The 14,027-nt window shown below is 45.4% G+C and overlaps 1 protein-coding gene across 1 annotated transcript in view; it reads left to right on the top strand.

Moving 5' to 3' along the window:
* Positions 1-14,027, top strand: part of LOC115019197 (glutamate receptor 4-like) — a 93,585-nt gene that overhangs the window by 75,777 nt on the left and 3,781 nt on the right. Inside the window, 4 exon segments of the mRNA XM_029448632.1 lie at positions 7,875-8,073; positions 8,758-9,005; positions 12,128-12,242; positions 13,838-13,975. Coding sequence (XP_029304492.1) covers positions 7,875-8,073; positions 8,758-9,005; positions 12,128-12,242; positions 13,838-13,975 — 700 coding nt within the window.

Genomic DNA, 14,027 nt, shown 5'->3' with positions numbered 1-14,027 from the left:
TAAGTGTCGACCTGTTAGCTTAGCATAAAGACTAAACAGCTGGTACAAAGTAAACCCCGACCAGCAGCTCTAGAGCTCACTAACTGACACGCATCTCGTTTGTTTAGTAGTTCTTGTTCTTGTCATCCGTTCGTACATCATACATCCCGTGAACGCGATATCTCAGGAACACCTTCAGGGACGTTTTTCAAATGTGGCAGCAACGTCCCCTCGCACATGAGGATGAACTGAAGAGATGTTTGTGGTAAAAGGTCACTGTGACCTCACAAAACACATGTTTGGCCACAAGTCAGGAATTCAGATAATTATGACAATTTGTCTGACGAGGAACGATGAAGTGATTTTAGATGGACGTGGATGTAAACTGATTCTATTTGTTTCCCCCGTTACAGTCTTTATGCTAAGCTAAGCTAAGCTAAAATAAGCTAAGCTAAGCTAAATAAATCCATGAGACCGACATGAGATGAGTAAGTAAGCATATTTTCTTTTAATATATTGACATTTTGGAGATATGAGGTTTTCATACTTACATTATTTAAGTTATTTATTGCACTTAACCTGCTGTATATTCGGTACTTTGCATGGGACCTGTAGTTAATAAGCGTAACATAGATTTATTAAGTACGTGTTTGGTGTTGTTAGCTTCTCATGCGTCCGCTCCTCGTGCTGTGTGTGTACCTGTACGTGCACATCACATCTGTTTTGTGTATCGCAGTGTGTGAGAGAGAAAGTGTGTCTCTGTAAGTATTGATTGTGTTGTCTCTCCCTCTCACTGTTCTGCAGCCATATTGTTCTTCACTGTCTGACTTGCATACACTCTGTTGTCTGCCTGCAAGGTAATTAGGTTGTCTCTGCATCCGTCAGCTTCTGCAGTTGTGGCTTCGCACTCGTGCGTCTCAAGTGTGCGCACCTCAACTCCTGTTACGTTAGCGACCGCTGTCCGAAAACATAGCGTCACCGTGTCTGCGACTTCTCTTCCCTTTTGCCCAAACTACGAGACTCAAAGCCAGCAGACTGGTGTCTCTTAAGCGTGGCGTACTTTGGTGGAAGGGTGGAGAAATTAGTTCTTGTCCACTAAGCTGTCTTGCTGTGTTCCTGTCCGGCCTTCTGAGCCGCTGGTCGTCTTTGTCGTCCAATCAAAGATCAGGCTTCCTGTCCGTCATCACATTCTCTCTGTGCTGGTCAAACCTTTACTGGTAAAGCCTGTCATTCTTAATGGTTTCCTAATTTCCTGTAAAGCCTTTCTTCTCTGTTTTGAATATCTTAAAGTTCCAGCAGATTGTTCGGGTTATTTTAAGCTGCCGCTAAAATGGCTCCTATAGTTATTTTAAGTCTTTCATATAATACGTCTGTTATCTGCTTTAAGCCCTTATGGATCTTGTACTGTAATAGAGTTGGTAAGATGTTTTTAGCAGATGGACCAAACCAGCCTGTATCTTTCACCCCCCCCCCCACCAGAGGAGAGCAGAGAAACACACAAGATGGAGGATCCCGAGGTACATTATAGCCTGTCATTGAGCACACTTATTTAAGAAGTACACTTGCTTTGTTCACATGTGTGCCCTCCCACCACCATCACCACCCTCCGCCCACCACATCTCTGCCTGTGTCCTGCAGATAAGGACTTTAGAGCCGTGCAACAATAACAATGTCGGCATCAGAATAAAAAGTCTACATTTCAAGCCTCTCTGTCTCTGGCTGTGGTCCCCGCTGCATTCCCCCTGTCACTGCTAATCCCACGGGCCTCTCCCAATCCATCAGCACAGAGCCCCAGAGCTCAGGAGCGCTTCCACTCCAGTTTAGCCTGACAGGGCAACATGCAAATCCCTTTCGCACAGGAGAGATAAGACGGCGTGGAGGGAGCGACAAGGGCAGGGGTGAATGGGACGAATTTGGGACGAGGGCCCGCGGTGCTCGCTCGCGTGTGGAAGCTCAGTCTGCATGAGATATTTGGGAGGCTACACGTTCATGCACCAACAAAAAGGGGTCACAAAGAATGAGCTGCATGCACACTGTAAAACTTCTATCATCAGCCACAGTTTAGTCGATGAGGACATGCTACACATCGTTAGATCGCGGAGATACGAGTCGTTCTCGGTCGGTCCGTTGCTCTTAGTCTGCCGCACTTTAACCAACATAAACAGCATTTTCTCTTCTTCCTGCACCATGTTGTTACTGCAGACTGGTTTAAATACACATTTTGATAGTGTTTCCTATCTTAGCTGAGCAAGAAGGCCTCTCCCATATATGACTATCATATGCAGTTTTACTGTAATGCAGATTTTGGTTGATATTTGTTTTTGTGGTTTTGGTCACATTATGTCGGGTTTCACAAAACGTATCTGAGCTGACAAGAGTGGGGGATAAGTCATCATGCAGGACATGTTTGTCTTCTTATCATAATCTAAGTGTTTCAAGAAGGATCTTTAACTTTTAAACTGCACAAACCTTTCGTAATTTGTTCTTTCTAACATGATGAATGCCACCCGGTAACACATTCTCTTAAACCACTTGCTACATGTGTTGGTACGGACGGCTTCTTGCTTGAAGTCCTGCAGAAATTCATTAGAAGGAAACGACTCGTCTGTGCAGCTACAAATCCAGACGAGCTTAAAGCGTAAACAGGAGAGCTTTGAGTTTTAACTGGGAGATAATCCAGTTGTAGAACCAGATTAGCCTGTGTCTTGTAATTTGAGGAAACCCGTTCAAAACTAAAAAGGTGACAGTGACGGCTTATCAGCCTTCAGCTAACAGAGTAGCCTCTGAGCAGATGGAGCCATCAGAGCGTGTCACATAGAGAAGTGTCATTCTATCTTTATTCAATATGTTTTTACACATTTCACGTCACCGTCAGAGGTTGAAGAACGTCTCCTCCTCCTCTCCTCCTCTCTATTAATAAGGGTTAATACCCCCTTCTGCTCCCTCAAGGCAGCCCATAATAATTAATTCAGTGATTAATTCCCTGGTCTCCAATGGTAATGTCTCCGTGGTAACGGGAGAAGAAGGCAGCTTAAATGAAATAGTCACACAATAGTCTTTTTAATTGACTACAAATCCCGGATGAATAGAATTGAAGTGATTCTGATATTTCCTCCTGAGGCTGCAGGACGTCACGTGCATCACGAGTCAGAAGACATCAGTGTGATGACGGCTGCCGGTCCGTGCAGGTGTGACCGGTCAACAGGTGTTTTCAGTCACCTCGTTGCATCGGATGAACCGTCGTTGTCTCCTCTGCTGAGTCACGGTTGCCGCGTCGCCGGCGAGCTAACGAGGCTGCTGTGATTAGCTCGATTAACTCGATTAGCTCAGATTGCTACAGATGAAGTTGTGAATTCAGGCCAATAAAAGCTGCTGTTGGAGCAATGACTGAGCGGTCTCTCTGCACGATTCTCATCATTTTACTAATTCAATGGCAATTAGCTTCGTTATCAAGCAGACCGTTCTCCTCACGGCTTATTGCTTATGTCAGCGGTGCTTGTCCTTCTTCACACTTGGTCGGTTCGTCGCACAGTTCCTGCAAATGACGTGCATCGCTCGAGGCTCTGATTGCAACTGTAGGAACAGTGGAGGTCTGTAGCTTCAAAGTCAAGAGCCAATTTACTGTTTTCTGCTTTGATATTGGGCTAGTGGTTGCTAATTAAGTAGCTTTCATCAAAAAACAAACAGCCCCAGTTGCCTTTTAAATTCTTATTTGCGTAGCCTCGGTTCAACGTTTGATCCCGTAATACATTGAGTGCACGTCTGTGAGGTCTTCTGAGCTTAATTCTGCTTCATTTTAAGCAATTTCAGAGGTCTTACGAGGTAAAACCAGACAGTGTTTCACAGGAAAAGACTAAAGATGGGAGAAAAGACTGAAAATAAATATAATGTTCAGCAGCAGAATTGTATTTCTCCTCATTTTCTAATTTATTTTATTTCTCCAGACATTGTGTGGGGTCCAACACCAGATTCATGAACACAAGACAAAACTAAATCACAGTAATAAGGTAAATGCTATGACTCCTAGTAGTAAACTTTATTTTACAGCACTTTAGAAATCACTGTTATGTAATTATAAGGACTTTTTAAGTTTTTCCTACAGTAAATTTCAAAATAAAAGCTTTTCCTGTAGCTCAAAGAACATAATCCCTTAAATTTTTTGGGCTTTTAATGTGAAAAATCCACAGGAAGAGTTGAGTTTTGCTGTCTGTAGCTTCGCAGCAATGGAAGAAAAAATAAATAAGAAAACATTTATTTTATTCTGTTAAAAAAAGAGCAGCAGCATCACATGACCATGTGATCCAGTACAGGTGATTGTTTTATTCACGCCTTTATTTGTTTGTGCTGGTTGTTATTTTAGGAGTTACAGTAACACACACTGTAAATATTATATCAGGGCTGCAGCTGCGGACAGATGGAAGTAGAAGCGGAGAGCGGGATGTGGAGTGACAGTTTGTCTGCTATGAATAAGTCAAACCGTGCGGTCTCGACCCCCCCCCCCCCCCCCCGGTGACACCCTGGGATCCGACTAGCACCTCCTCATTTATTTAGGCTCTGCTCAAGGTTAGATCTGTCGCTCTCCACGTCTCTCACTTCATCACCTCCTCTTCCTCTCCGCGCTGTGTTTTCTTCTCTGGCCCCCAAATGTCTCTCTGTCCCCCACACACACACACACACACACACACACACACACACACACTCACACACACACACACACACATTCCTTAAATCACACACAATCTGCACCAAATCATCTCTGACAGCAGCTTTTTATTTCACGTCAAAGGAGATAAAAGAGGAACGTGAGCGCGTTACAGTTTGCAGAGTGGTCACTGGTACTCACCTGAACAACGCTGGATTATATCCTGAGATGAGAGTTACTCTCTTTTCATCTCTTTGTATTTAACCTCAGCATTATTTTTGACAGACAGTATAATATATATTATATACGTTGCTTGTTCCAGCCCCTCTTTGAAGCTACTTGTGTGAAATATTTAAACCCCACCTTCTTTTTTTTATCAGATGCATCAAATGGAATTATTCTAGATACCTTGTTCAGCATGTCGACTCATTTCAACTGTCATGTTTGGCATATTTAAATAATCATTTCTGTGGGATCGGACGACACACGGCCACATTGTTTGGGAATCACTTGCATGTGGAGAGAAGTTGTTGCAGGTGAGTGTCTCCGATCTATTAGTTAATAAACACAAATGAATGTTAAGTGAGTTACGCAGTGGGGGAAATGTGCTGACTAATTGCTGTATTAAAATTATAATTAATTTTCTCTACATTTAGTGTTTTTTACACCCCAAGGCGTCCTGGACTGCGGTGATGAATCTCCTCCCCCCCCCCCCCCCCCAAACTCTGGAGCCAATTTCTGTTTCCACTTTATTTCCTCTAATACTTCCCTCGTCTGCTCTTCTTGTTTCCTCCACTCGTGGGAAAACTGAGCTCGTACATCATTACAGTCGAGTTCTCTCCAACGCTTCACTTCCAACTGCGGTGAAACATTTCTTTTGCTTTTGTGTTGCACAGAAACACTCGGAGAAGCAGATGTATTCGTAGAACATAATGTCTTATACTCAACTCTCATTTCTTACGTTCACATCTTCACATGTAGTGAAACACCTGCGACCTTGAAGACCTGAAGAAAGAGTTTCTCTCACACGCCTCCAGGGTGAGCGAAGGATCAACAAACGTGGAGAAGGTCTCGCTGTAAACGCTGGTCACCTTCAACAACTGCATCAAAGCATCTGTTTACAAACGCTCACACAGCTCTGCAGTGTAATCCAGGTCTCGTGTGTCCAGCCGCACGCCTCCCGAACGCACGCCATGTTTGCTGAAAAGCTTAATATTTCAAACGTTTACGCACAGACGAGTCATTTATATAGAAATCCTTAATATTTCAGTCACGATGGAGCTCAATACCAACCTGTGGGGGGTCAGGGGTCAGGGGGTGTGTGTGTGTGTGTGTGCACAAACATTCAAAGTGTTGCACTCACACACATCAAAAATACATCCGCACAGCTGGCCAGAATCGTAATATCATATATTTGAACATTAGCTGAAGTTTAACAAACGAAACCTGACAACCCCCCCCCCCGACACATTTAGACGTTGAACTTTACGAATACTTCCTGTCGAACGATCACCTGAAATAAACGAATGTTACAAATCTAAACCCCGCAGGTGTGAACGGTTGTCTAACAGTGTACCGATGGACCCCTGCATGAGCCTCATTGTAACATATTTGATGCTTCGCCGTCGCTAATTCAAGGAGAACAGAGAAAAGTGGCCTGAGAATGACCCAAACCCTCCCCCTCCCCCTCCCGCCCCCGTCCCCCGTGTTTACTGCAGGCCCATCAAGACACAGCAGTGTGTCACTGTGGATCAAAGTCAGTGGTATCAGCCAGCAAACACACAGCACACAGACACTCCCATTAGTACACTCCCAAAATCCACCGCTGCTCGCTTCCAATGTAAAGATGGAGACAGTGAGAGAATGAAGGGATTTCAGCAGGTGGGAAGAAGGAAATAAAGCATCAGAGGGAAGGCAGAGGATAGAAGTCATGCATGCATCTTATCGTGCACACCCTCCCCCCCTTTACTCATCAGTTTACAGTTTCTAATTCGCTGTGCTCAAAAGCCAAACTCAATCGTTTCAAGGAAAATGGAGTGTGAGAGGAGAAAGAGAGGGAAGTCATTTGTATTCAAATCCAGAGCTAATACGTCAAGTAAGTCTATTTCATGGGCAAAGCTTCCTGTGTGTGTGTGTGTGTGTGTGTGTGTGTGTGTGTGTGTGGGTGTGGAGGAGACTTGCTCTGCTGCAGCACTTTCTCTATTGGAAGTCGCCGTGGGGCGCTTTCATCGTCACAGAGCGAGAAAACAGACGTTTCCTCAACATCTCTGTGCTTAGAGTGGATCGGCAATCTTCTCTTATTTGTTTAAGTAAAGTCTCCTAAATGTGCTGCTGGGGGAGCACTGGGCTGTGTCACAGTGCTCACTGTGTGTAGACTCAGTTGAGGAAAAGCTCTTTTGGTGAGCGGTGCACGTGCATGGAGATTACAGGTGACAGAGAGAGCTCCTGTGTGCATATTGGGAACAATGGAGTATGGCCAGACTGCAATAAGACACAGTGGAAATAGCAGCCAAGGAAAGCGTGACGGTTACAGATGCCTCTCTCCTCCCCGTCTCTCTCTCCCTCTACATCTGACAAGGAGGCCTGAGGGTTTTGTATCCTCTGCTGTTTGATTTGCACCGAGGGGAGATCGTGTTTGTTCTCCTCAATGCAGCATTTATGGTTTGAGATTCTCCTCACGACCTTCTGCTGCTCCTGAGCAACGGGCTATCTGTCTCCCCCGAGCGAACAAACAAGAAGAGAACAGTGCCGCCGCCACGCCGGCCAGGGGACCTGCAGCTCTTTTCATCCCGCCAATAAACAAAAAGAAAAGATAGGGGGGCGGTGGGCACGCAGGGGACAGGGCTAGCCAATCGTTTCTTTATCAAAGCTGGTCAACACATGCATTTGGGGTTTTGTTTTTTGAGGCAATCTGCACTAATGAGGGGTAAATACAGCTCTGCGAGGTTTGAGTGTTGTCAGAGCTCCACCTAGTGGTGGCACTGCAGCATCTCACTGTCGAGGCTCGTCTCCATGCTCCACTCATGTCATCCCTTCTAATTGTCTCCTCTTCTACTGTATAACACTGACTGTGTGTTTTCTGTCTTTCTATCTTACCCCACTGGTCCCTCTTTCTTACCTTTATTTTACCACTCCCCCCCCCCCCCTCTACTGGCTCTTCTGTTCCTTCCTTTCCTCTTATTTTTTTACCATCTGCCTTCTAATCCTCCCAAACTGTCCCCGCAATATCCCTCCACCTCCGTCCACCTCCAAGGTCGTTATCGGGTCGAATCGTCGGGGGAGTGTGGTGGTTCTTCACTCTCATCATCATCTCGTCCTACACGGCCAACCTGGCCGCCTTCCTCACTGTGGAGAGGATGGTTTCCCCCATTGAGAGCGCCGAGGATCTGGCCAAGCAGACAGACATCGCCTACGGCACGTTGGACTCCGGCTCCACCAAAGAGTTCTTCAGGGTGAGTTAGTGTCGCTGCTTTCACACAGGAAGTGCAGCGCTCACATCTTTGACATGCCAGAGGGGGAAAAAAGTGCTGATGGCGCAGGAACATACGGGAGCTTAGCATGTCTCCGTTTGCAACCCTACAAATTACAGTTCTGTAATCCTAATTCATTTAGTCAAACACATCTTTGGAGGGAATGTTCTCGATGTTCAGAATCAAAGGTTTTCTAAAGTAAAAGGAAGTTATGAATCTTTGTGACGCACGCAAGCTGTGAGGTGGTCGTCCGGGTGGATGTAAGAAGATAGAGATAAGATAAAACTTTATTGATCCCTGAGGGGAAGTTCCACCAACGGCGCAGGCTTGGAGGTAAGAGATAAAGTTGTATTTGAATGAATTAGGCGAATAAAATAAGAGATTATTAACGAAATTAGAGATGTTACATTAAATTACTGCAAAATATCTGCATGGTTAGATCCCACTGAGGAAAAGTGTTTATATAATCTGTGCAAATACCCAACACATACATTATTGTTTTCCTACTTCATACAAAGACAAATGCTTCAAATGTACTTTTAAACTGGGGATGTTTCCTCTACCTCTACCTGGTGTTGTATGCGGATATGTCGTCTCCATCTTCCCTCCATCTCTCACACCCCATCTACCCTTTGAACCTCCAACCCCCCCCTCACAACCCCACAGCGGTCAAAGATCGCCGTCTACGAGAAGATGTGGGGATACATGAAGTCGGCCGAGCCCACGGTCTTCACCAAGACGACGGGGGAGGGCGTGGCCAAGGTCCGCAAGTCCAAAGGGAAATACGCCTTCCTCTTGGAGTCCACCATGAACGAGTACACGGAGCAACGCAAGCCGTGCGACACCATGAAAGTGGGAGGAAACCTGGACTCCAAAGGCTACGGAGTCGCTACGCCCAAGGGATCACAGTTAAGGTGGGTGGAATAGTGTAACAATATGTTCCACGTGTTGTTATGGTATTCCACCTTCCCTGGTGTGCCGCCTTTTGTATCTGTATCTGTCTCCACTCGCTCGCTGTGGGTGGGAAGTGTTTACGTGTTCAGGGCAGAATCTGTGGCTTTTTTTTGTCATCCGTTGTTTGTTGCATGCATGTCGTCGTGATCATGCGGGGGGGGGGGGGGGGGGGGGGTAATTAATGTTCTCTTCTTCGCAGCTCTTCACAGCAGGTAAATCTTTATGTGCTTGTGCTTGCTTGTTTGTGCAGATGTGTTGGAATGGCATGCTTCAGGCTCTTATAAACTTCTGAAAATGTCTAATTTGAAGGAAAAATGCCATTTTGTATAAATGTAATTAGTAGAGATGTGTGTTACGATAATGCTACTTCAGCTTTCCTTCATGGTCGACTGGTTCTTTCTTTACTAAGTGACCGCTGTAGTGTTTTGGGAGCCATTTGAATGCTCAGCCCTGAGTAACTGTGCCAGACTCTGTGCCTGCCTCCCGCACGTAGAGGGATTTACAGACCTGCCAGAGAATACAGTGTCATTACTGCGGGGAGTCGCACTTTCAATCCGCACACTCATCAATCAAAAGCCTGAGTCTAAGTGAAGGGCAAGAATAAATATACTGAAACTTCACAGGTGTGTGTACATGTGTGCACACCAGCTCCGTGATCGCTCGCACGTGAACATGTTAGAAAGCACCAACAAGAGGTCTGAGCAGCACTTTATAAACAGTTAACGGTGGAGCAGTGCTGTCATTGATCAGGTGTAATTAGAGAGTGCATTGAAAAGAAGCCAAGACGTAGAGAGAACAGCCAAAAACACATTAAGAGTTTTACATTCTGTGTGAATAGGTACCAACAAAGTCATGTTCAAGAGCAGCGAACTCCTTAATCAAACTCTGTGAATTCCTCTGCACGAGAAGCCTGGAGCAGAGCAGCTGCTGGCTGGTGCACGTGTTCAGCCACTGCTTTGACCAGGAAGAGTCCCTGACAGATCACGGTAGTCCCTCTCCTCCGGGCGTCCATCTTGATTATTATGGTGGGATTATCATCTTCTGTCAGTCACTTGTCCGGATACCAGCGAGGAAACACAGCAGCGGCGTCCAGAGCAGGAAGTGTTGTTGCTGGTCGAGGCTGTTATTTCTCATGGCTCCACAAACACCTTCAGATAAAAGTGAAAATATCAGCTGTGTGTCTTTATGTCTCTGATCCATCTCATCAAAGATGCTTTTATTTTCATAATGATGCAAATTAATTACAAGGAGCGAAACGCACGCTTGGACAAATCTCTCTCTCTCTGTCTCTCTCTCTGTCTCTCTCTCTCTCTCTGTCTCTCTCTCTGTAGCTCTTCTTCTGTCTATATCTTCTCTATATCTCTGCTCTCTTCTCTCTCTCTCTCTCTATTCTAGTTATCTATCTCTAGCTATCTAGTATATCTCTATTATCTATCTCTAATATATTCTCTTAAGTATATGGATATAGAAAGATATCTCGTATATATCTTCTCTATCATATCTCTTATCTAGCTGTCTCTGTCTCTATATATGCTATCTGTCTCTCTATTATCTCCCTCGTTCTCTCAATCTTATCTCTCTCTCTTCTCTCTTTATATTCTCTCTATCTCTCTCTTCTGTCTCTGTCTCTCTCTCGCTCTCGCTCTCTCTGTCTCTCTCCTCATTCTCTCACTCTTTCTCTCTCCTCTATACTCTCTCTCTCTCTCTCTCTCTCGCTCTCCTCTCTCTCTCTCCATCACTACAGCAGCCTTCAAAAGAACCCATGAAATTAAAACTCACCCTTTTCAAAGACATTTTATGAAAGTCAATAATGATTTTCTCGAACAGCTTAATGCTCAGACATCCTGCGAGCTTTAAATTGGCAGATGCAGATAAACACGTCTTGTTCTCAAAGCTCTGGCTGCTGCACATATTTTAGGAACGCTGGTGCCAATTGCCAACATTTTGTGCCAATACTTAATATTTTAAATTGGACAGTTCCCATGCCAAAAAAAGAAAATATTAATTACTCAATTAGGTATTATTGTTTTTACCTCTGTTAGGGAGACAACACATTAAGTGATATTACATATCTGCATGTTGAGGTCATGTTGAGATATTTGCATATAACATGCACACAAACACACATACATATATATATATATATATATATATATATAATCATTAACTTAAATAAGATATTACTGAAGACGGCTCATTAACTGGGAGAGATTTGTGTCCAGTGTGTGTTTCGGTCCTGGGATGTAACCGTTTAGAGCATTAATGCACTTTTCCACCCTTGTCCCTCTCTTACTGCTACTCCTCCCCCCTCCCCACCCCCCCCCTCTCTCTCCCTTCCCTCCCCAAATTGGACAGCATACTCACCCCCTCTCACCAAATATGTTTTATCGTTTTCAAGAAGTGCAGTTAACCTGGCTGTGTTAAAACTCAATGAGCAAGGCCTGTTGGACAAATTGAAAAACAAGTGGTGGTACGACAAAGGAGAGTGTGGCAGCGGAGGCGGGTGGCGAGAAGGTTAGCCGCTATGTAGCTATGCCCATGTCACCTTGATGCGGGTAAAAAGAGAAAATGTGTTTTGTTGGCAACAGGAGCATCTGCCGGGACGAGGACGCTTCTAATCTCCAGAGGAGAGCGAGTTCTGTCCAAGCAAAACTATTGGCTGACTGCTCATGTGGGGAGAGATTGGAAACGTAAAAGTTCCAGCGTCATCAGCCGGTTGTTTAAAAACAGCAGTTCAGTTTCTGAGCCAGTAGTTTTGGGTTGACAATACAGTAAAAAAAAAGGTCCCGGCAGTATGTGCCCGTTCCAGAAAAGCGATGCAGCCGGGGCCCCACAAATATATGTCTGTTAGCTCTGCCCCCCCCCTTTAATATCTCCCAATAAACCCAACGATGTCGACCAATGAGCAAAGAGACATGTAGCAGAAGTGGGGCCCCTTCCCGGCTTCGTCCCTTTGTGAAGAGTACTGAGCTGCTCTTGTTGGGTTTCTTCTGATTGAATAACATAAAATAACATGTCCTATGATGTTATTTATGTTATTTCCCCCCCCCCCACCCTTCCCCCCGTCCCCCGTGAATTGAAGAACGCCTGTAAACCTTGCCGTATTGAAACTGAGTGAAGCAGGAGTCTTAGACAAACTGAAAAACAAATGGTGGTACGATAAAGGGGAGTGTGGACCCAAGGACTCGGGAAGTAAGGTCAGTCTCCAGCAGCCCGGGAGCCTCCCCTCCTCACTTTGTCTCTATGCACACTTTTATAACGCCGGCAGTTCTGTCCTGTTGTTACTGCAGGCCGGCTGACATGACGCTCACACACATAACACTCATAAAAAGAGCGAAAGCGAGTGACAGACACGCAGGTAGAGACTTCAGGCGTAGCCCGAGGGAGACAGCATGGCAGAAGAAACAAGGCATGGTGCAGTTTTACAGCAGCTAAGCTATGTGTTGCAACTGCAGATGAAGGATCACACTCACATCGGTTGTCACCTAAGATGGTCCCAGGGCATGTTTAGACGTACACTAGATGTCAGTACGACTGTATGCCTCAGTTGGAGTAGAACACACAAGATGTGGATGCACTGGAGCATGGAGAGCCACCTTTTAAATAAAGCTGCATGCACCTTCTACATCACGTCTTGCCCTTATATCAGCCCCTTAAGTTGAGGACACACACACACACACACACACACACGCTATCACCTGTAAATGAGACGAAGCATGTCAGGCAGTTTTTCTATATGGAGGTAATAAGTTGAATGCCCCTTCAGGATGCAAGGGATTGATAACTGGCAGGGAGGAGCAAGGGTCAGAGGTCAGAGGGCAGCTGCATACATTTGAATAACAAAGGGTTAAATGGTGAATGTCAGCTGACGCACAAGGCATGCTGTTGAAACACGCAGGGACATTAAAGGGCTGGTTCAACCAAACAACAAAAACATTTCCTCATTTAGCTCTTTGATATGCAGCCATGCAGATCTTTTTAATTGCATGCGTAGGAAGTGGTTAACGGCTCCTTTACACGGTCTGAGTTTGAGCTCAAGGCTCAAGACTGAGAAAGAAACGTGGTTAAATCTTTAGTTAACAATCCAACACGTGTGTCCTACATCGCACATCCTGCGGAGACGTGTCCACCGACAGCCGATTTCAAGCTTTGGCGACCAAACACGGCCTGCAGCAAAATTCTGGCAGCGTCGGATATTTAGGACCAAAATCCTCACAGCGATGACCCACATCTACAAATCAAGCAGTCACAGTACGGCGTGCAGTGAAGCAGAAAACACCGGACAACACATTTTCTAAGCGCCGTTTTTTAGAGAATAGAGCTCAGAAAAATAACACGCACACACACACACACACACACACGATGGAGAATATAAAGAGTGGGCATCTCATGTTTATAATGTCGTGGCATAGCACCTCACACCTTTAGATGAGTGAGAAATGTGTTTTTGTTAGTTTGCACTTTGGTTGCACTGTTCCTTTAATGCAGAGAGAACTCATGTCTCTATAAGGCTTCGTAAAATATGTGAGGCAGGATATGTTTTGCTAGCATGGCTACATACAGCTGTGCAGCAGGAGGCAGAGAGGACAGAGGTAGAGTAGTCGTGTGTGTGTGTGTGTGTGTGTGTGTGTGTGTGTGTGTGTGTGTGTGTGTGTGTGTGTGTGTGATGTTAAATTGATGTAATTTTTCCACATCTGTGTATAAATGTTGAGCGTCTGTGTACACACATTTTGCTGCCTCTGCTTAAAGCTAGCGCTGACTTTGTGTTTGTTCCTCTCCCCGCCGGCTGCAGGACAAGTCGTCTCAGGCCCTCAGTCTGAGCAACGTGGCGGGGGTCTTCTACATCCTCGTCGGGGGCCTGGGCCTGGCCATGCTGGTGGCACTCATCGAATTCTGCTACAAGTCGCGCAACGAGGCCAAGAGAATGAAGGTGGAGGCCCAATCCCAACCCCAACCCCCCCCATTATAACCATCCCCACCAA

This window comes from Cottoperca gobio, chromosome 14 (assembly GCF_900634415.1).
Source record: "Cottoperca gobio chromosome 14, fCotGob3.1, whole genome shotgun sequence".
NCBI classification, from domain to species: Eukaryota; Metazoa; Chordata; class Actinopteri; order Perciformes; family Bovichtidae; genus Cottoperca; species Cottoperca gobio.
Note: the sequence above shows the minus strand (reverse complement) of the source record. Positions and strands in the feature narration are given on the sequence as shown.